Genomic DNA, 23,157 nt, shown 5'->3' with positions numbered 1-23,157 from the left:
CTGTTCGCATGGCTGGAGCAGTTGGGGGGCAGCTGTTTGAAGGGGACAGTTGGAGTGTGGCTGTTTGAAGGGAGTAGTTGGAGGGCGGCTGTTTGCATGGCTGGGACAGTTGGTGGTGACTGTTTGAAGGGGGCAGTTGCGCGGCGGCTGTTTGAAGTGGACACTTGGTGGCGGCTGTTTGAAGGGGTCAGTTGGAGGGTGGCTGTTTGCACGGCCAGCACAGTTGTGGGGCGGCTGTTTGAAAGGGGCAGTTGGTGGCGGCTGTTTGAAGGGGGCAGTTGTGGGGCCGCTGTTTGACGGGGACACTTGGCACTGGTCTAAGGGGACAGTGGTTACTATGGTTAGCGTTGCTGACTGTGGCAGTGGTACCCAGAGGCCCCACTCGGCAGGGCAACCCCTGGCACCATCGCGCTGCACACACCCAGGGGCGCAGACAGTGACTGCTGGAGGCGGCTGGCGGGCGCTGATTGGAACTGGGACTCAGGCAGCCAGGCCGCTCGCCCCATCTCGGCTGGCTCCGCCCCTTCCATCTGGACACGCCCATTTTCCCCACACGGAGCCTGTGCCCCGCCCCCACACACCTGCCCCTCCAGCGGCGCGAGGCAGCCCCGGCTCTCGCGAGCTTTGCCGCGCGCACTCCCCGGCCGGGCCAGTCCCAGCTCGGCAATCGGTCGGTCGAGATGTCGCTGTCGGACTCTCCGCCGCGCTGGGCCCCCACCCATGTGCAGGTAACGGTGCTGCGGGCCCGGGGGCTGCGGCCCAAGGCCAAGGGGGCCGGCGGCGGCAGCGACGCCTACGCGCTGATGGCGCTGGGCAAGGAGAAGTTCGCCACCTCGGTGTCGGAGCGCTGCCTGGGCTCGCCCGTCTGGCGGGAGGAGGCCACCTTCGAGCTGCCCCCCCGCCGGCCCGGCCACGGCGGCGAGCCGGCCCTGCAGCTCACCGTGCTCCACCGCGCCCTGCTCGGCCTCGACAAGTTCCTGGGGCGGGCCGAGATCCGCCTGGCCGAGCTGCAGGAGGAGGGCGGCCGCCGCAGCACCCGGTGAGTGCCGCTGGCGGTAGCGAGGCGGGGGTCCGAGGGGCGAAGGGCTTGTCCCTCACGCTGCCTATTCGGAGCAGAATGGGCTGGAAGCTCCGGTTCTGACCCGAGCTCGGGGCGGGGGGGGGGGGTTCCGAGGCGAGCCGAGCCGAGCCGAGCTCTCCCAGGCTCGCTATAGCCCCCCACGGTGGGATCGCCCCTGGGTTTGAGCCCCGTGTCTGGTTCCCAGCACAGGCCTTCCCCGAGCGGCAGGTTGCTCTTAGGGCAATGACGGGGTGGTTCTCCTTCCTTTCTCCCCATTTATCTCTCTGGGACTCAGGCAGTTTCTCTTTGCTCGCCGACAGCTTCAGTTGGAGGAAGGAGTGGGGTGCGCCTCTGAAATTCTCTGTTTCCTATTCTTGGAAAGCCCGGAGTAGATCAGAACTGTTACCTCATGAGCTGAGGCTTGGGTGTTCGATTTGCCCTCCCCTAGCATCAGTTTCTTGGTGCAATATGTCAGCACTTTACCACAATAAAGCGAGAGAGATTTGTGTGGGATGGAATCAATCTGGGTTGGCATCCAGGGAGTGCCCTTTGATAACAAGGAGTTAATTGAGAAGTAGGGAAGCTATAAATCAGCTGAAGTTTTAATGTGTGTTTCTGTGTAGACAAATCTTCTATTATTCCATGACAAACTTAATCTGAATTTTGCAGCTAGGTCCTTAGATTCTGTTCCAGCTTAATTTAAAGTTTTAATAAAATGATAAAGAATATACCCAGTATAGCATCAAGGATATTTATTTTGATAAATGTAATGTAGTCTGCATTGTCCTCACATTTTCAGTTTTCAGTATGAGAAACTTGTATTGGCCATGCATTACAGAAGTTGTCAAGGTGAGGGGAAGCAAGTGGGTTGGCAAGTGGGTGAAGGACAAATGAGGCTGTTGATAACTAGGAGGGAGTGGAAAGCAGTTTCAGATTGCAGGATAAACACTTGAGCAGGTGTTTCTGAAACAAACAATGTTGAGAGTTAAATTGGATGTCATCATGAGGCTTCTAAATTAACATAGCATTGTGATGAATAGGACCAATTTACATATCTTAGCTATTTTACTGGAGACTTTGGGACAGTATTGCTCTGCTGCTTGTTCTTTTGTGTGTAATGTTTATTTCATGAGGGCTAGAAAAACTTTTTTTAATTTAAAGCTTGTATTTGGGAGCACAGTTGGTCAGTTCAGGAAATGACAAAGATATAGGATTGTTTGATGAAGGAAAATGATTTTTAAAATGTCATTCTGGGATTTGCTATTCAGGTTCAAGTACTTTTCATCAGATAATCTCAGTTTTCAAACAGGAGAATATTTTTCTGACTCCTAGTCTTGCAGAATCAGATGGGGTCTTTCTTGTGCATTATCAGCGGCAGAGAAGATTCTGTAGGTCAAATTATGCCATTAAACATCTTACTATAAAACAATGTATACATTTTTGTGTTTGCAGTTCGTTTCTTTTCCTTGCAAGCGGACACAGTGTCTCTGTGTCCCTTTTTGTTTGAGTGCCCAACACAGTTTGGACCCTCTGGGTTGGATCATACCCTTTTACAAAAATATCTGCAGGAGGGGAAATGGGAGGATGAACACGAGTTCACTACAGGAGTGAAGATTTAAATTTTTTAATGTTAGTGCATTTTAGTTGTGTGCTTATTAAATTATATTTATTGGACAGGTGGAGTTATGTTCTGATTTTAGTGTCTTTGGTTTTATACACTCTGGATGTTTTTAATATTATACTACTCTTAAGGCATCATTGCTCCAAAGAGATGATTGTCTTCTGATTTTGCAGGCTGTATTAAGAACTATACACTGACTTATTGGAAGTGTTTTTTAGTAGGGTCAAGCATATTAAAGGAGAGCTAAAAGGCATGTTTATTACCATAGTTGTTCTAAAATGAAAACTTATTTACATATGAATAATATTTGCACCACATCAGAAAATTCTAGTCAAATGTGTTTGAGATCTTCACTTGCTGCACTGTACCCTTCTACCGGGATGGAAATGTCATTAGTAATAAGCTGACTTCAAGATTAGGGTCATCATTCTCTTCTATATATATTTCATACCTGTGAAAATAAAACTTTCCGATGAAAATTTTGAACTTGCATTGAAACTTCTAGAGCGGGAAAGTACAACTTTATGACAAAAATACAATCACTGGGCATCTATTTTAGCAGGCTTTGGCTTATTTTTTAACTATACCAGCTACAACTGTTCTTGTTGATTTCAGTATGAAGGGATAGTTTTCTCCTCATGCAAAGTATAGTAATTTTAAATATATATTGTTTTATTTGGATTCATAAAAATGTATACCGAGGCTTTGAAAACCCTAACAATACTAAACTTATAATAACTGTAACTATCAATCAGCATTAAAAACCAAAGTACAAATTCATTGAATAAGTCATTCATGATCAGTTTAATTAAATGTAGTTTTCATAAGGGGCTAACTTGTTATAGCCTAGCCCCCTCGGAAAACTACTTGTTTTGATTGTCTTGAAGTATGATGCCTGGACTAACGACCATCAATGTATAGGAATTCAAATGGATTTTTTAAAGGATTGTATCTACCTTCCTTTGAGGAGGAAATCATTGACAAGGTCATCTAAGTAGATAATCTTTAAGCCTTTTTTTTTTTTTCTTTTTCTTTTTTTTTTTTAAATTAAAACTCTGCTATCAAGATTCAACTAGTCTTTTCTAAAGCTCCTGTGAAGGTATTTCAGTACAGACAAGCTTAAGTTCTCTGCTGCTGTTGTACATATGCTTGAGTCAAAATAGCATGTTCACAGAAGCTGTGTTAGTTACCTCTAACAAAGTCTGACTGCTTGTGTTACTTACAAAAAAGAAAATCCTTTTCCTTTGAAAAAATGAAACCGTCTTAATGATTCAGTGTTGGGGTCAGTCTTTTGCTAGTCATATCTGGAGGAGACTAGGATTGGGTTTTACAGGTTAGTCAATGTCCATTTTTTAACCTTTTTCTATTGTGGAGGCAATAATGGCTTTGAGTAGGATATGGGTTAGAGGGAAGTTTTCAATATTTACTTCAGTTTTGATATACACTTGGTTTTTGTATATAAATCTTCAAAAAGAAACTGTAACAGTTCACACTGAGAACAGTGAAGTCACCCAAGAATATTTAACATGTTTGTAAAGGCCTCTTGTTTAGGTGAAGAATGAAAGTACTGTCCAATGCAAGTAATAAACACTCTTGTTCTTAATAAATAAATACCCTTAAAGGGCATAATCTCCTGGAATAGTAGCTCCTTCAGTAAAGTGTTACTTTCCGTTAACTGTGCAGTGGAAATGGTATGAAGTTAAAGATTTTTCCTCCTAGCTTTGTATACAGCTAGATCAGGGGTCAGCAACCTTTCAGAAGTGGTGTGCCAGAGTCTTCATTTATTCACTCTGATTTAAGGTTTTGCGTGCCAGTAATACATTTTAACGTTTTTAGACCGTTTCTTCCTATAAGTCTATAATATACAACTAAACTATTGTTGTATGTAAAGTAAATAAGGTTTTAAAAATGTTTAAGAAGCTTCATTTAAAATTAATTTAAATTAAAATACAGAGCTCCCTGGACTGGTGGCCAGGAAAATCAGCTTGTGCCGCCTTCGGCACGTGTGCCATAGGTTGCCTACTCCTGAGCTAGATCAACCTTGCTTTCTCGTATTTGCTGTTTTAATGTAAATGCTCTTGGCTGCTCTGAAATTAGTAAGATTGTGGTTTCTACTGTGAGACTATTTTTAATGGAATAACAGTGTGTGACTAACATACATTCTGACAATCATTTAATGAGCTGTTTTAACTACCTAGCTGATCTACCTAGGTGAATCTCATGAGGGCCGGTTTGGCCTTTACTTTCACAAAAGTGATAGGTTTGGCAGCACTGGCTTCTTATAAATTGATTATGCCCATGTAAAGGCTCCTCCTAACGGACTGACAACCATGAATGCTGGGTTTGGTGTGGACTTATTTTTCTTCCAGGGACTAATTTTTTAAAACTAGTTCTGGGCTGATATCGGGCATACAAGAGCATTAGCACCAACTTGGCCCATAAGTAAACACTCAGTGGTTCTTGACAAAGCTGTGTAGCACTCTGGTGTGTGAAGGACTTCTCAAACACCAATATCTAATGAAAAATGTAGCTGTTTTTTAAAATGCATTGGAAAAGATGGCATATGGCAGATGTTTATAGCCTATCATAGGAAACGTGTCAAGTTTTAAATATTTCTTATTTTGGACTTTAAAAGCTCTTCAGCCATCAAGGTTCAGTATGCAGGAAACTTATTCCATTAGATAGTGGTGTAGTATTCTTCCAGGTTTACTTTTATCCAAAGATCTGAAGAAAATTAAGGAAAAACCTGGTAATGCCTCTTGGAAAACGTAGTTTTGTCAATAACTGTTTTCATATCTTGTTTCTTACGTTGAAACTTCCTTGTCATTGAGCTGTTGGCTACTGGATTTATTTTAAATTTTGTTGAAGAGGATATAATAAAATAACCCACCATTTTCATTTTAAGTTTTTCTTCTAACCTCCCACTTAGGTTATGTCTACACTATGAACCTTACAGCGGCACGACTGTGCTGCTGTAAGACCTCCTGTGCAGGCACTGTATGATGGCAGGAGAGAGAGAGCTCTCCGGTTGGCATAATTAAATCACCCCTAATGAGCGGTGGTAGCTATGTCGGCAGGAGAGCGTTTTCTCACCGACATAACCCTGTCCACAACGGTGCTTTTGTTTTTTTTTAAATACCCCTGACCAACAAAAGTGCTATTGTAGATGTAGCCTTAGTTACAGTATGTAGAATATATACAATCGTGACCCTGACTGCTGACATGCACATGGTTCGCTAATCAGTCTGTGGGGAAGGTGCCTACAGTTTGTTGCACAATATTGCAAAGATTGTGTTGCTGAAAGTAAATAGCTATTACTTGCACAGCAACTTTTCTTAGAAATGATGGCTGTACTTAAGTTAATAGAAGTTGCATTCCTTGAATATTTAAAGCTTTTTTGAAAACATTCAACTGGGACCATTTTATTAAACGGGCTATGCAAAATAAACAGGATAAGCTCACTGATGTACATTTGGAGCCAGAAAATACATAAGAACATTCCTTGAATTAAACACACTTTTGAGTCACAAAAATGGTCAGTGGCTTTTTACATTTAAATGCAAAATATATTCATTTTTATACTTTTGTCTAAGGCTTGATGAGTGGAACTTATTCAACTTGTATTCTTTGATACTCCAATGAGAATGGTCAGCATTTCCAGTGTAGGTTTCATTTTAGGGATTTTGTAATTTGGCTGTTTGTCATTGTAGGCTGACACTTGGAAGAAAATTGCTTTAATAAAACTTGAACTCAAGTTTTCTCACCCCTTTCTCTTTAATGCGTTTCTTCAAGAGTGCTTTTTATGTTTGTCTGAAAGTGGAAACTCATTTTAGGGTCAACTGTCCAAAATAGTTTTGAAACAAACTGCCTAGACCCATTATTTCTCTTCACCTCCAATGTGTGGCAGTGCAAAAACAGGCAGCAAGGCATTTTCATGTTTCATGCTTTTCATTCCACTTGTGATGGAATACTTCTGTTAGTTTGCTTTAATTTAGTAGTTAAGCTGTGAGGGAAAATCCCAGCTCCTTTCAAAACAGCCTTTCATGTCAGTTCTGCGGGGTCAGCAGATCTATAGCTCCTAGTGATTGGCAAAAAACTATTCATGGTGCATGATGCCAGTAAATACCTACTCTTTGTGCCAACAAGATTGAAATGTCATAAAGTAGTACACCATGCCTGGTAATTGAACAAGTTTAATAGTCTAACATAAATAGCCTGCAGTGTTTAAAACCGTAATTTCAGAAACAGATGAAGCGTTCAAAATATAAGTGCAGAAGTCCTGTCTATAAAGAATCTTGCTTTTGGTACCTTGATTCTGAATCAGTATTGTATTAACAGACTAAAGTAAATAGAAACATCCAACAATGATAAGGTGCTTGACTCCAAAGAGAAAATTATAGGCATTTTCCCTCTGCTGTTCAGGAGCTTCTACATTTGAAAAGTATTGAAATAGTAAATGAACAGAGAATTGGAAAGAAAGGTATGGGGTGTTTGGAGAATGCCTTGACTGAACTATTTCAGGTGTTGGTGTGTAGTTTGTTCTGTTGCACTGATGCCTTTTCTGGCATACCTGCTTCTACTTTTAACCCCTGGAAGTTTCAGGAAGCAGAAACAAAGTATAAAGTTTGGGAAACCAAAGTGAAATGTTACTTTACCCTTCCTCATTTAATTAATTTTTAGTTGATGACTCTCATTAGTGCTTTAATATTGTCTCCTTAAGAAACTATGGCCCTCTGGAACTCCTTTATCCCTTAGGCCTGGTCTACGCTGGGGGAGGGTGGGTGGGAGGGGGGATTGATATAAGTTACGCAACTTCAGCTACGTGAATAATGTAGCTGAAGTCAACATACGCCTCTACCCTGATATAAAGCGGTCCTCGGGAGCCAAAAAATCTCACCGTGTTATAGGTGAGTAGGGAGAGGAACCGCTTCCCGCCCCAGCTCACCTCCGTTCTGCCTCAGGGGAGGAGGTGGAGATGAGCTGGAGCGGGGAGCGGTTCCTCTGAGCCCCCCCCCTTACTTGCTGTGGCCTTCCCCGGGGCACCTGTGCCCCAGCTCACCTCCATTCCGCCGCCACCTCCCATGAGTGCGCTGCAGCTCCGTTTCCCCGGCTTGCCGTGCCAATCAGCTGTTTGGTGCGGCAAGCCTGGGAGGAAGGAGAAGCGGAGCTGAGCAGCGTGCTCGTGGGAGGAGGCAGCGGCGGAGCGGAGGTGAGCTGGGGTGGAGAGCGGTTCCTCTGAGCCCCCCCCCCCTTACTTGCTGCAGCACTGTGGTAGGGAGAGCGCTCAGCAGATCGATAGTGCCGGAGGTAAGTGTAGCCATGCCCTTAGTTTTGTTTTGTTTTGTTTTCTCCATGGGACCTTACCTACCAGTTCTGAGTTAAAGTCTTCTCTTTTGAAGTCCATGGTCCTTATTCTGCTGCTCATGATTTCCTTTCCTTAGAATCATGAAATCTATCATTTCTTGGTCACTTTCACCCAAATTGCCTTCTACCTGCAGATTACAACCTGTTGGTCACAATCAAGTCTAGAAGGGCTGCCCCCTGTTTACTTCCTTCACTTTCTGAAACAACAAATTGTCTCCAATATATTCCAATAACTTATTGGACATTTTGTGTTGTTATATTACTTTTCCAATAGATGTCTGGGTAACTAAAGACTCCCATTACTACCAGGTCTTGTGTTTTGGATATTTGTTTGTTCTAGAAATGCCTCTTCCGCCTCCTCTTCCTGATCTGGTGGTCTGCAGTAGAGTCCTACCCACGAGGTCATCCCTATTTTCCCCCCTTTTTGTCTTTACCCAGAAACTTTTATCTGGTCTGCCCAGGGTGGATTTTATTTAAATCAAATTGATTGAAATCACTAGTCAGGAAGACTCAATTTAATCATGGATTTCTACATAAAAGCGCATTCTTGTTGGTTGTTGTAACTTTAATATATATTCTTCACAACTCAGAGATAGATGTAGGCTTCATTTTTGGAAGGTACACACTATGCATTTTTAAACAGTGATTTATTTTGAAAACTTTTCAGATTAGTTTTACAGCTATATCAGAAAATGAATGATTGTTTGGTTATTTCATTTACCAAAGGTAATTGAAACAGATAGTTCACCTCCCAATGACTTCATAAATATCTCCAATTCAACAGGTTAATCATTAATATTTGGAGGATTTTCTTGCCATGCTGTATTAGGAAGAGAACATCACCAGACAGACATTTAAATTGTTTTATTTAACTATTTCTCACGTCTGTATTTTATTTATTTATTTAAAAACATTTTTGCTGTTAACAAGCATGTTATCTTGTTTGGAAAAGAGAAGACTGAGAGGGGACATAATAGCAGTTTTCAGGTATTTAAAAGGGTGTCATAAGGAGGAGGGAGAAAACTTGTTCCCTTAGCCTCTAAGGATAGAACCAGAAGCAATGGGTTTAAACTGCAGCAAGGGAGGTCTAGGTTGGACATTAGGAAAAAGTTCCTAACTGTCAGGGTGGTAAACACTGGAATAAATTGACTAGGGAGGTTGTGGAATCTCAATCTCTGGAGATATTTAAGAGTAGGTTAGATAAATGTCTATCAGGGATGGTCTAGACAGTATTTGGTCCTGCCATGCGGGCAGGGGACTGGACCCCTTGAGGTCCCTTCCAGTCCTAGAATCTATGAATATATTAATCTCTGGAGACACAAATCCACAGTTTAAGAACTGCAAAACTAAGCATCTCTGATGGTACACCTCTACCCTGATATAACGCGGTCCTCGGGAGCCAAAAATCCCTACCGCAGCAGCAGGGCTCCGATGGTGATTTAAAGGGCCCAGGGCCAGAGCCCCGGGCCCTTTAAATTGCTGGGCAAGCAGTGGTGAGCTGGAGCTGGTTCCAACCGGTTCGCAGGAACCGGTTGTTAAATTTAGAAGCCCTTTTAGAACTGGTTGTCCAACCAGTTCTAAAAGGGCTTTTAAATTTAAAGTGGCGCCCTAGACACCAACTCTGTGAGCTCCGGCAGCTCCCTGCCCCTGGCCCCAGCTCACCTCCGCTCCGCCTCCTCCCCTGAACTCTCTGCTCCCTTCTCCCTCCCTCCCCCTCCCCCCCGCTTCCCGCGAATCAGCTGTTCGTGCGGGAAGCCTGGGAGGGCTGAGAAGCAAGTGGTGGCTTCGTGCTCAGGCCCAGGGAAGCGGAGACGGAGCGGAGATGAGCTGGGCCGGGGCTGTGAGGAGGGCTGCCCACGCCGCGGCAGGTAACCCCCTGCTCCCTACCTAGCTATGCTACACTGCCCCTAGGAGCCAGAGGGACCTGACGGATGCTTCCCGGGAGCCGCCCCAAGTAAGCACCACTGGGACTCCCCACCTCGACCCCCGGCAGGTCCCTCTGGCTCTTAGGGGCAGGGTGGGGTGTGCACCCACTATGGTGGCCCACGAGACCTTCCTGCCCGGCCCCTGAGCTCCCAGCTGGGGAGGCTAGTCCCCAGCTGTTCCCTCTCCCCCACAACTTCAGCTCGTCCCGCCGCCAGCGCATGCTCTGGGCGGTGGACCGCAAGCTCAGCCTGACCTGGTGCTCCAGCCGAGCGGCACAGCCGTTCACCACCAGTGCTTCACGAGGTGCATGGTGGCGGCAGCCTGGCCTGGCTCCAGCTAAGCGACGCGGTTGTAGTGCCACCAGCCACCTCCAGGCAGCGTGGTAAGAGGGCGGGGGACTTGGATAGAGGGCAGGGGAGTTCGGGGTGGTGGTCAGGGGGTGGATAGGGGTCGGGGCGGTCAGAGGGCAGGGAACGAGGGGATTGAATGGGGGCAAGGGTCCCGGGGGGGCAGTCAGGAAGGAGCAGGGGTTGGATGGGGCGGTGGGAGGCAGTCAGGGACAGGGATTCCAGGGGCAGTCAGGGGACAGAGAGAAGGGGTGGTTGGATTGGGCAGGGGTCCCGGGGGGCCATGAGGAATGAGAGGAGGGGTTGGATGGGGTGGCAGGGGGCAGTCAGGGGACAGGGAAAGGGGGTGGATGGGGCAGGGGTCCGGGGGGATGTGTCAAGGAACGCGGGGGGGGTAGATGGGGCAGGAGTCTCCGGTGGCGGGGGTGGGTTGAGGAGGGAACTGGTTGTTAAGATTTTGGCAGCTCATCACTGCGGCTGAGCCCTGCTGCTGCAGCCCCTGGGGCAGCAGTAGGGCTCCGACGGTGATTTAAAGGGCCCAGGGCTCCCCACAGCAGCCTGAGCCCAAGGGTTACCGCGCTATATACGAGCCCATGTTCTATCGGAGTAGAGGTGTATCTTCTAGACTGAGCCCTGAGTCCCATTGGGTAGATAGAAAGATTAACCTAAATAATCTATACAGAAGCCCCTGGAACCCCATAAAATTGGGTCCCTAATCCATGAACTATTGTTTCTGGATCTTCTGGATCTTGGAACAAGTGTGTGTATTCTTGATGTATAATGTAGCACCTCCTCCCTTTTTACCCTGCCAGTCCTTCCTGAAGAAGCTGTACCCGTCCTGCTATACCTGTATTCCCGTCATGGGCCTTATCCCACCAAGTCTCTGGTGCCAGTTAAAGCATGGTACATGAAAAAAGTTATTTTAGTAGGGATGCCCACAGTAAGCTCTCTGATCCTTGTCTAAACATGAAGTAGTTTCCCAGCTAGGGAGTCTGTTTTCTCCTTTTTCCCTCTGCCATATTTTTCTGTGGCTTGCATTAACCAGAGTTTGTTTTCGAAGCTTGCATGACATTTTGTCTTTCTTTTGCAGGTGGTATACACTTCACTCCAAACCTGGCAAGAAGGAAAAAGAGAGAGGAGAGATTGAGGTGGATATTCAGTTCATGAGGAGCAACATGACAGCCAGCATGTTTGATTTATCCATGAAAGACAAGTCCCGGTCTCCATTTGGCAAGCTGAAAGGCAAACTCAAAGGAAAGCGGGCCAATGGACTGCCTGACACGGCATCCGCCATCATTCCCAGCATAACTCACTCGCCAGCGGATAGCGAAGAGGAAAGCCCTGAGAAAGAAAAGAAAAAATCCAAGATCAAAACCCTGTTTTCTAAACCTGGTTTGCAGAAAACCTCCCTCTCCCAGTCCATGTCAGTTTTACCTGGTTTTCAGCCAGCGACGGAGAAAGTTAGGCTTAAACCTGGTGACTTTCAGGCAAAGTGGGGGGAAGATGATGATGATGAGTCCTTTCCTCCAAATTCAGAAAGTGAGTATTTCCTCTCACAATATTAAATTTTATTACTATCTTAAATCTTTGCTCAAAAGAGAGGTTGATTTTGATACGGTAGGTTAATATATTGACAGAATATTAGCAAAGGTTCCACCCATTTTTCTTATGAGAAAGAAAGTGACAAAATATTTGAAGATGTTGGCTAAAATCAGCATTAATGCACTGTTGGCAGTACATTTGTAGGTGGGTGATCAGATGCAATTTTCTTTTATTGTATACGTTTTATTTAAAACAGTAAAGCTAATCGGGAATTTTCTGATGAAATGCTCTGCCTGATTAGGAGTGGGGTCTTGAACCTGGGTGTCTGATATCCTAGGTGAGTGCTATAGCTACCAGGCTTTTGGCTAGTCTGCTGGTATGGGTGCATGTCTCTTTGCACACCAAAAAAAAAAAAATGTCTTGGTGTTTGTTCCGAATGCAGAATGAAACCAAATATCAAACCCTTAATTTTTTGTGAAATGGAGTTCTTGTTTTCTGGCCAACACTACAAAACAGGACTATTATAGCTGTATGTTCCCAGATCCATTGAAAACATTTAAGAAGAATTTGATACTATTCTTTGTATTGCTGGAGCCATTTTGGATGAAATAGGATACTTCTTCCTTGTGATCTGCCACCTTGCCTCCTGTGCACATCACCCCCCCAAAACCCACAAACCCTGTATAGCAGAAGTTTCCAAACTGTGGGGCCTGGTTTTGAGGGGGTGCGACAGGGCCCTGACCAGCCCTCCTGAGGGGGCGGCAGGAAGAGAGCAGCACTAGCCCCTCCCTGTCCCCAACTGTGCTCCGGTCCCGCCCGCGGCTATGTTCCTGGCCCCACATCTGGCCCTGGCCCCACTCTCAGCCCTGTGCCCTCTTCCCTGCCCCTCCCCACCCCCCCGCTGCAGTCCCAGCCTCGGTTCCATTACCCTTGTCCGCGTCCCCTAGCTCTGGGGGGGCATGGCACAGACAGGGGTAGGGTGGGCCCAACCTGCAAAAGTTTGGGCACCACTGCTCTACAGGGTGATACTCCTGTTTTAGATAACAAATTTTCTGTATCTCTAAACATAATTTTTCCATTGTCATGAGTAATCACTGAGTCTTTCAACACTTTAGACTGTAATATTGACTGTCACCGGAAAATGTTTTTCATAGCTTTAATGTCTCTTTTTTTTTTTTTTGCAGAGGCCTTTGGAAACAAAGCTGAAGATAACTCACTTCATGTTCCTGTACTCATGGCTCATAAGAGAACAGCAAGTGCAGACAATAAGCAACTAAACGAAATAACCTCCAGCAACACCAAGAAAGAAGGACTCTCCTTATTCAGTGGCCTTAAATCCAAAAATGATCCCACACCCCGATCCAACGTGTGTATCAATGGCAATCATGTTTATCGGAAGGAAAGTGAAACAAAAAAGGAAACCATGTCAAAGGACAACACTCCTTCCTCTTCCCCTCAAACATTCAGGAAAAACCAGCCCTCTGAATCAGAAGAAAACCTGTCTTCAAAATACACTAAGGAACATGAAAAGACAGGAAGAATGTCTCCTAGTAGAGGTTTATCTGGGTCCCACTCATTGGAGTCCTTTAAGTCTATGACCCTACCATCATACAAACTACTTAGCGGTGGAGATTTACTGGGAAATAGTGCTTCGCTGAGTTTAGAAACTGAAAAAGAAGAAACTAAAGAGGACAAAAAACAAGAGAACAAGAAGTCTGCTTTGTTGTCTCTAGTCACAGGAAGAAAGGAAGTAGTGAAAAACAATGATGTAGAAAACATGTCTGACATGACTTTGAAGGAGAGAGAAGCCAAACTTCTTGAAGAAAAAAAGAATGAAAAAGAGGTAAAACCTGTTGAAATCCCTAAGGACTATAACCAAGAAAGTACTCCAAAAAACAGCAACACAGCAGATATTCCCAGAAACAAGAAATCGCATAACCCATTTGATGAATCGCTCATGGAAGAAGAACAGAAACCAGACAAGTCTGCAGCCTCTGCAAGGACAATCCAAACCAAAGCTGTCAAACCCAGGTTAGTCTTGTTTTATTTCAGTTTCAGATTCTGATATAAAGCACTGCAGACATATGGCTAGGCTGGCCCACTTCCTGCCACAAGGTAACATTTCTGTAGCTGTTGCCCTTTATAACATCTCTTGTGGGGGACTCATTTGTGTTTCACCACTAGATGAAAGTTTAACCAGTTACACACTTATTAAGATTCTTGGTATAAGTATTAACTTTTACTTCCATTCTTAACCAATTTAACTTCATATAAGTGAGGATGCACTAACATAATGGTTTTTAGTGCCTATATCTTTTCAGATAGTATGAAGTCATTTATTCCTTGTTCTATTAACCCATAACAAAAACTAACAATATTCTCCCGCCTTAGTGTCTACGTTTGAAAGTGTGTAGAAGGGCTGAAATATCCTCTTTAATAAAACCTATTGCTCTCCACTGTACTTCTTGCTGTGGCCTGGAGAATGGCAAATCATGAAACTGTGAATGATGCCAAAAGCAGATGTGTTCCAAGAAGTATATTTCTGGGGTTCTCTGTGAGAGTTTTTTCAGAAATTCTGCTCTGTGACTTACATATATGAAAGAAGCGTGGCCTTACTAACAAGTATCCTGAGTTGTCTGTCTTTAACACTAGATCTTCAATTACATTTATGTTTAAACACCTTGTGTGTAAATGTAAACATCTTAAGCTATTATGCTATTAGTACTTATGTCTTGGATGCAAAATAAATGATGTACAGTTGCTTTAAAAGTAGACATTGCCCTAGTAATCTTTGATTTGCATGTAGCAAACTTTACAACACACGTTTTTTGCATCACAAGTATTGGTATTGCATATAAAATATTTAAACATAAATTATTTCAAGCTTGTTTTATTGGTCCATTAAACTCTTAAGTCTTTGCAGTTTCTTATGCATCATTAGTATGTTGCAAATTTTGTGAAATCGACCTTTAGAACTTGTCTTTCTCTGTCTCTCACATGTTGCATCTGCAACTGACACGCAAGTTTTTGTCCCTTTTACAGACTGGGAGTGTCTTCAGAGGATGAAACCGAAGCCACGCTTCCTACTTCTGAACCTGATTCCCTTTCTGCTTTCCTTTCTGCACATCATTCTAGTAATGACAATAACCCTTTCACTTCTAAATTGGGACAAAAAATTAAAGCACGAGACTCTAGTAGCCCTCTTCCTCCATCTCTCATTTCTGGACAACGTTCTAATGATAACGCTTTCATTTCTGACTGGGAACAGGAATCCAAAGCACAAGACTCGGAAAGCTTCACTAGTCCTCTCTTGTATTTCCCCCATCCTCCTGCAGCTCTGGGGCATGTTTCTTCTCCTCTCCTTTCTACTCACCTTTCTATTGACAATAATCCTTTTGTATCTAAACTGGGACAGGAATCAAAAGTGCAAGACTTCAAAAGCTTTACTAGTCCTCCCTCTTTCTCCCTTCCTTCTGCTGTTTCTAGCAAAAGCTATTGTTCCTTTGCAATAAACTTTGCTGATTCAGAGCACCCTGCTTTTGTTTCTTCAGAGGAGTCTCAAAATGAAAGTTTGACTAATGATACAAATACTGTATCAAATTCTCTGGGGTCACTGTCTGAGTCATCTCCTCTACCTGTGTACGAAAGGGTTGGGCAGACCCCAAAGAAACAGTGTGATGCCAAAGAGGTACAGATGGTATCACCGGATAAAAAAAATAACAGTGGCGTTAAGAAATCAGTGACCTTTCATCTTGATGAGTTGGAATATACTGATTCCAGCAGAAATCATGCTGAGGCTTTAGACAGAGAGCAGCGTGAGAGATGGCATCCTGATCCATGTGAAGAAATGTTCACTACTGATCCAACCATAACAGAAAAGAGAGAAGGGTTTGCCTCTGTGCTGGGTATGGAGTGCTACCGTTCATCTAAACTCTGTGATGAAAGTAGTTCTGTTCAGAACAGTGAGAGCACTGTTCAGGATGACATTGAAGCCAGCAGTACGAGTGCTGAAACCTGGATGAAAGATGGCAAAGAACTGACTTCTCTCTCCAAGTCTAATTATAGCCTTTCACCTGGGAATGCTGTAATACAGCCATCTTCTGCTGAAAGCAAATTAAACGAGGAGCAAGAACTATATAGTGGAAAGAAAAGTAAGCATTCACTCAACATGGAAGAATTTGGGCTCGCATTACAGTCCAAGGTAACTCATGCCATCAAAAGTGACTCTTCAGTTCAAGTAGAGCCGCCAAAACCAACTCCAAGAGTTCACACGTTGCTTCCTAAGGACCCTAACATGTCAGAGGATGTTAGTGAGCTCAATCCTCTATTTGCAAAGCCAAAGCCTGCCCCAAGAATTGCAAAGCCAAAGCCTGCCCCAAGAAATGCAAAGCCAAAGCCTACCCCAAGAAATGCTGTAAAACTAGATAAGTGTGCACCTGTTTCTCTGACTGGTAGACTGAAAGATGAAGAGCTGCTTACTCCATCTGACAGCACAATGTCTGGGTCTGGATTTGTGTTTCATAGAGAGAATCCCATGAACCCACATGAAAACCCAGCAGGTGACAGCTTATTAAAAACAGCCACTCGGTCAACTACACATCATCTTGACAGAGATGATAGCAATAATGGACCCTTAAAACACAAAACTTATGGTCATGATGATTCATTATTTGACTCTGGAACAGACCTTAAGTCTGCCATTCCAGTTACTGGAGATCAGAGTCTAACACATGTTGGCCTTCCAGTTATTCCAGAAGTAGGATCAGATGATGAGCTTCTAGACAGCTCTCAAAAGAACAATGAAATGACTGCAATTTATAAAAGTTTTCCAAATACAGAAAATCAATGTATAGATTCATTGTCAGTCACTGAGGTAGAAAAACTCAGTTCAGGTATGAGCTCTACTGATAGAGCAAGTATATTACTTCAGAAGGGAGAAGGTGGTCCTGAAGATACTTTTAAATCTAGCAAATCATCCAAACTAAATTCAATAGTAGACATTCATAGTGCAAGCAGCAAGACTAGTGAGTCAGGTTTAGATATCCTGTCTTATCCCAGTGAGCATGGATGTGTTGTTGAGGAACAGGAACTGAAGGAATCTAGCAGTATTAAGGAAAGTAGGAAGAGTGATTTTTTTGAGTCCTCTGAAAAGTCTGTTTCTTTTACCTCCCTGTCCAGTTCTTCCCAACTCTCCCTTTCCTCTAGTTCCCCCCAAACTGGCTCTTGCGACAGTAGTAGAGCAGAATCAGTGAAAAAGCCACCAGCAGAGAGCTTCAATCATAAAGTCGAAAATGCTGGCAAGAAGAAGGTGCTTCGGGCATGGGTTTCACCCTCTGAGACACTTCCCAATCAAACACAACAGAGTGGTGGAAGTGTGTCTGTTAAGCACAGGTGAGACTATGGGGAAATACATATAAAATTTCTCAGTGTTGTACAAGACATACTTTTTTCTTGCTACAGAAATATCGTGATCGTTTTTTCATTTTGATGTGACTTCATACAATCTTAACTTGGTCTGACTTTTGGATCCAGTCAGAGACCTATACTATACCATACCAGTGTAAGACCACTGCCACAAACTTTTATTAGCAAAAAAATCAGTGATTGCACCAAACTTAGAAACTGTGCCCCCCAAAACTTAGAATGAGCAGTGGCAGTGCTTTGGGCAGTTCTAACATTCACAATACTTCTATTATTTATGGCAAGTTGTTTACATTAGGAAACTTGGTGCTCATTAGTCAAATATGGATTTATCCTTTTTGAATAATGCTATTTTAATACCACAAATATTCTGGTGTCAACAGCTGGATTTGGTAAACTGCATTATGATCTCTAGCTTTTCAGAAATGAGGAAATACAATCAAAGGCAATACTGAGAACTGTGGTGGTCACTTAACTGGTAGAGTAAAGATTTCTAAGCATTAAAACATACTACAGGCAAACTTACTTCCTGTGACTAATAGGCCTGATTCTCAGATGACCAACATGCTTTTGGACTTCCAGAGCTGTTCACGTTCCAATTAACCGGCACCCCATTATAGTCTGAGGTGCAAATTGGAGCTGTCTTTTTCTGTGAAACTCTGCTAGCCTCAGAACCGCTTTATCTGTAGAGCTCCAGGGAATTATTGTTCGGAAATTGATTGCTTGAAACACAGTTGGGTAACTTACTTCCACTTTTTAAAATTGCCATTACAAATGGGTCTAGAGAATACAAGATTATGCCTAGGCATCTAGGGTGCCTTATGCAAGAATTAGTCCGTTTAGAGAAGATGGAATAAATCTGCTGCCCAAGAGGATATTTGGTATGTAGATTTATAATGAAGATAATGTGAGGAAATTATGTAGAATCTAACTCTTATAGTAATATGTGTGTACTTTAAACAAACCCACAACCAAACAAAAACTAAGCACTCACGAATATGGTGTAAGCACCTCATGTAACCACTTCTGTTATGTGATGTTTCCAGTTACCATGATACTGTTTTTTTTTGTTTTTGTTTTTTGAATGCAATAAAAATAAGCCAGCAGAACAGGGTGAGTGAGTGAGTGTGTGCCCACCCAATGGAAAACTGTAATTGGAGGCAGAACTCTGTCCTGGAAGTGAATTTCTCATATCTTGAGGTGTATAAGGAAATTCATTAAATCCCCTTGTGTTCAGTCTTACTGGATTGAGGAACCTGTTGGATGCTTTGCTTGTGATAAGATCTCAAGATGTTAAGGAACTGCCTAGACAAGTTGTGACTTTTGTTTCAGACCTCATCCTGTGAAGCCAATGAACACCACAGCAAATAAGTCGCATACTAAAAATTTGACCACAACCACAAAAATGGATGAAAACTGGACTGAGAGCAATAGAAAGGTATGAAAGAAATTGAAACTTGGGTTATAGCTTCATAATGGTTAGTGTAAACTTCGTAGCTTCCAGGGCACTCAGTGTGAACTTGCTTACTCAGGGTAACTTACATTTTTTGACTCTGACGCTCAAACAATGTCTGTTAAAGGATTTCCTTATTTTCTCTATTTCCCAGCATTGAGAGGAAGAAATTGAATTCACTTTTTGTTCTTATTCAATGCAAATGACTTTAAAGCAAAAAAAGGCTCCTGATGGGGGTGTCCCAAGAAACTGTGGCTGTACTACTGGAGTAAACCCAGAAGTGCTCTTTGGTTCTCCACTAGATGGGTACGTTGATGGGGAGGTTTGGTTGTGAGCCAGGAAGATGACTAGTAGGAGTGCCTCGGGTAGAGGTTGACCAGTAAATATACTACTTTGGAGACAGCAAGGATTGCCTACAATATGTGGGGTGTGGCCACTGTAACCTGGAGTCTGCTTACACCATGCTTACTCAAGGTGGTTGGGGGCAGGTAGTCACTATCTGCTGCACTGCTGATCTTTTCAGCAGGGACTAGTGGGACCCATCACCTTGTAACTTGCTGCATTGGCAGCTTCCACGATTAAGAACTTCCTCCACAGTCTGAAAGGCCAAATGTCTACTTGTTAAAGCAGGAGAATGTTGCCTCACAAAAGTAGGTTATATTTCTAAATGTGCATGGCTAAAAACTTTCACCTTCTTTCTCTTCTCCTCAAATCTCTGAAAGGTATTGTCTAAGTGTTTGCATAAGTTCTGATCCCTGAGGCACCATTAGATAAGAGGTCTGAAAAATGAGCAAACCATGTTCTGAGAAAATTCTGATTCAGAAATCAAGGCACAAACTGGCTTGTAATATAGGATTCCTCATCTTAAGGAATGTCTACGTGCCTGTGCACACTACCCCAAATGGCAGTGAATCTCACAGCCTGGGTCAGCTGATGTGGGCTTATGCGTCAGTGCTGAAAATAGTCATGTAAACATTACTGCTCGGGCTCTGAAACTCCTAAGTAAATGGCCACAAAAGAAAAATGTGATTGAAAAGTTGAATTTTTTCACTTAAACTCAGGTGTGCTGCTCTTCAAAGTCTACAGAAGCCTGTTTTCTTAAACATCTGGTGTTTCCAGACCACATCTTAGCTGTGCAAATACAAAACTATTCCCTGTAGTGCCACTGAGATACAACTATGAATAAGTCTGTTGTACAATGAGTATTCTGTACTAAAGTAATATTTATGCTAATACTACTTGTATTTTTGCTGCACTAAAAAGGAAGTATAACAAATTATTTGGCAGAGGTTACTAAAAATCATTTCTATTTAAAACTGCAAACAGCATTTTAATTTTAAGAATAACTGTCCAGCAATGTATTGCTAAATAACTGTCTTTAAAGTTTGTCTCAAAGTCGAGTACATTCACTGCTGTTTAACCTGAGCTTGCCTCTCACTTTATTCAGTATATTTTAACTTGTGGTTCTGTAGATCTTTCAGTGCTAATATTACATGGGGAATTTTTTATGCAAGTCTTTGGGCCATTGATGTCCTAGGATCATAACTCATCTGTCCTTTTGTTTCGGACTCAAATTTTACCCTTTAATCCCATGCAAACCTGGCATTCACATACTACTGTAAATTGCTGACCGATATTGAGGCTATGGAAAACGCTACCAAATTTTGTCTCATTTTGAGTCTTCCTTCCCCTTAGAAAAGATGCCCTGGACTTCCTAAGTCCTACAGTATCAAATATTCTTGTGCCATAAAAGTGCAGTACTTAAATATTTTTCCTGTTACTTTCCTTTCCACATAATCTATTGTTATAAAGCTCCACCTGTTCACATTTTGGAAGTGCATGAATATCTGCTAATGATTATAACTTCGCTGTCATTGCTAAGTGCCCTAACAGATGTCTCTCTTGAGATAGCAGTTGCATTTGTGTCACTTTACCATACTGGTTTGGTCCTGTAGCTTTTCCCTGTCATTGCTGATGTTGCAAGCCTGGCAGGTTTTGGCCCTGGGGAACTTGCTTTTCCTGTTCACTGAAGTAGTAATGACTGATAAATCCTGAAATGCCAGTTGTGTGAAACTTTAACAAGGTGTAAAGTACAGTAATTTCTTTGAAGAGCAATCCTGTTTTGGTAACCAATATCCCTGGAATTCTTCAACCTTCCCTGAATACAAAGATCATTAGGCAGTCTTCTCATATTACTGTAAAACACTTATTTCTGCATTGACCCTGTCTGTCTTCTCTCTCCAAAAGAAATATGATCCTTCGGAACCTGCCTATGCTTATGCTCAATTAACACATGATGAGCTGATCCAGCTGGTGCTGAGACAGAAGGATACCATTACAAAGAGAGATCTCCAGGTGCGGGAGCTAGAAAACTACATTGATAACTTGCTTGTCAGAGTCATGGAAGAAACTCCCAACATTCTTCGGGCTCCATCTCCAAAAAATAAGGCTGGAAGGATGTAAAACCTCTGCCAGTAAACCTGAATAAAGGACTGGACTCCCATCTTATTACTCAAACTTCACAGATAGATAATGTGAAGTTGCTGATGTTCTGGTACCTGCTGCCTACAAAAAAAAAAAAAATCACTTTTCCGTGTCTCTTGCAAAAAGTTGATTCCACTTATCTGGAGACTAGTTAATAATTATACCAGGTCTTGAATACATAAGCCAAAAATACAATAGTCAGAAGTCTTCCACCTTTCTTTCTGGTACACTGTAAATATTTTACCACCACCTGGCAGGCATTGTTAAAGAATGTAATCAGAGGCCTGAGATTCATGTGGCTGTGAATGTTTTTGAAGCCACTTTTCTCAGTGAGGCACTGATAGTTGTTGGCTTCTTTATTTTATTAGTTTTGGGAGTTTAGCTTAAGGGTTGGTGTTTTAAAAACTGAACCGGGTTTCTCAGACTAAGAACAACAGTTGTTCTTAATTCTAAGACTTAAGTTGTAGTGCAATAAGCCATCGCATACACTAATTCAAGGATTTGATTGCTTTGTTCAAATAATTATATTACAGAAGTTGAAAAGCACTCCAGAAAGAGGTTTGGGAACCATAAGTTGCCTTATTGTAAAAAAATTTAATGCCCTTTAAACATACTGTAAAATTGGAAGGCCTTTAAATCTACAGAAAATGTGACTACTAATGAAGTGTCTACATCTCATTTTGGGAAGGGAAGCTCAAAGCCTGTATAAACCTAGTGTTGAAAAATTTCAAAGCAGTGCTCTGAGCAGGCTCTTATAGCTGCTTTAATATAGCAAAAATCAAACAAAGATATAACTGCCATTCGACTACATGATTAAAGAACAGTTACAAATTTTAGACGATACAGGTCTGTCGCATCTTATGCGCATTTAACATGCGCGATTTCAACTTTACGTGGTCGGCAAAAACAAAAAAGAGAAAAATAACAATTTTAATACTATACCTGTAGTGCGGGTGAAATTGGATTTTGGCTATACGCGGTTTTCGCTTTATGCGCTAACCACAGAACGGAACCCCACGTAAGATGAGACAGACCTGTATAGTGATCTGAATTAGGAGCTGTTTTGTTTCATAGCCATCATATTCCTGATTTGAAGGTTCTTGTTCAAACTAGGGGGCACACAACTCCCTTACAGTTTACTCTGTATCCTATATAAACATGTATGCACCTGTTTCCTTCGTGGTACACATGCTTAGTTTGTTTATATTGCTATGCTCAGCAAGTCGAAGATTTCTCTGTTGTGCCACTAAAGATCATAAATTTTTAAACATGCTGTATTTGGGAAACTAGGACCTACAGTATGGAACAACTGTCCAAGTTGATCCATATGGATCATCTAAAGTGTGTGTGTGTGTGTGTGTGTGTGTGTGTGAGAGAGAGTGAGTGAGAGAGAGAGAGAGAGAGAGAGAGAGAGAGAGAGAGAGAGAGATGTCCGAGACCTGGGTTTCTTAGTAAAGGAGCATTCAAATTGTGGCTTTTAAAAATTGAGCTGGTTTCCAGTAATAAGATTTGTGGTTGAGAATGTTAGAACAGGTTTTATTTTAAATGTAATCAGAAGACGTGCTGCTATTTTGCAAGATAAATCAGATACCTCTGTCTGAATCTTTTGCCTTAGTCTGCTGTAACTATGGAGTTTGCCATGGGACAGGCATTTCCCATTTATATCGGATAGCAAACAGCAAGACACTCGCAAACAATCATTTTAGCAGGCTCACTTCAAATCATTCTTTTAGGATAGTGTTGATAGGAATTGTCAATAAAATTCAGCACTGAGATGGAAAGTTGTGATTGGATTCAACATTAATCTACATCTACATTTAATGTTGGGGCTGATGTGTGGCAGGCTCTCAATTTTAACAGTTCTGTGCTCACCGCTGTCAAATTGACTTCCTGAAGGTACAGTGAGGATCTGTGATACAATATTAAAGTACTTTGGATA

General features: G+C 42.7%; 1 protein-coding gene across 2 annotated transcripts; it reads left to right on the top strand.

Annotated features, from left to right (window-relative positions):
* The first annotated feature begins 624 nt into the window (after positions 1 to 624).
* RAB11FIP1 (RAB11 family interacting protein 1) lies at positions 625 to 22,579 on the top strand. 2 transcript variants are annotated; one of them, XM_034761959.1, is made up of 6 exons: positions 625 to 1,039; positions 11,409 to 11,857; positions 13,045 to 13,891; positions 14,903 to 17,251; positions 18,614 to 18,719; positions 20,982 to 22,579. In XM_034761959.1, exons 1-6 carry the CDS (start codon positions 681 to 683, stop codon positions 21,195 to 21,197), a joined length of 4,326 nt encoding a protein of 1,441 aa, XP_034617850.1. In that variant the 5' UTR covers positions 625 to 680; the 3' UTR covers positions 21,198 to 22,579. The 2 variants fall into 2 exon arrangements, with proteins under 2 accessions (XP_034617850.1, XP_034617851.1); XM_034761960.1 differs by lacking the exon at positions 14,903 to 17,251 and having other exon boundaries at positions 629 to 1,039.
* The last annotated feature ends 578 nt before the right edge of the window (positions 22,580 to 23,157 follow it).

The sequence above is a fragment of the Trachemys scripta genome, chromosome 2, assembly GCF_013100865.1.
Source record: "Trachemys scripta elegans isolate TJP31775 chromosome 2, CAS_Tse_1.0, whole genome shotgun sequence".
NCBI classification, from domain to species: domain Eukaryota; kingdom Metazoa; phylum Chordata; order Testudines; family Emydidae; genus Trachemys; species Trachemys scripta.
Note: the sequence above shows the minus strand (reverse complement) of the source record. Positions and strands in the feature narration are given on the sequence as shown.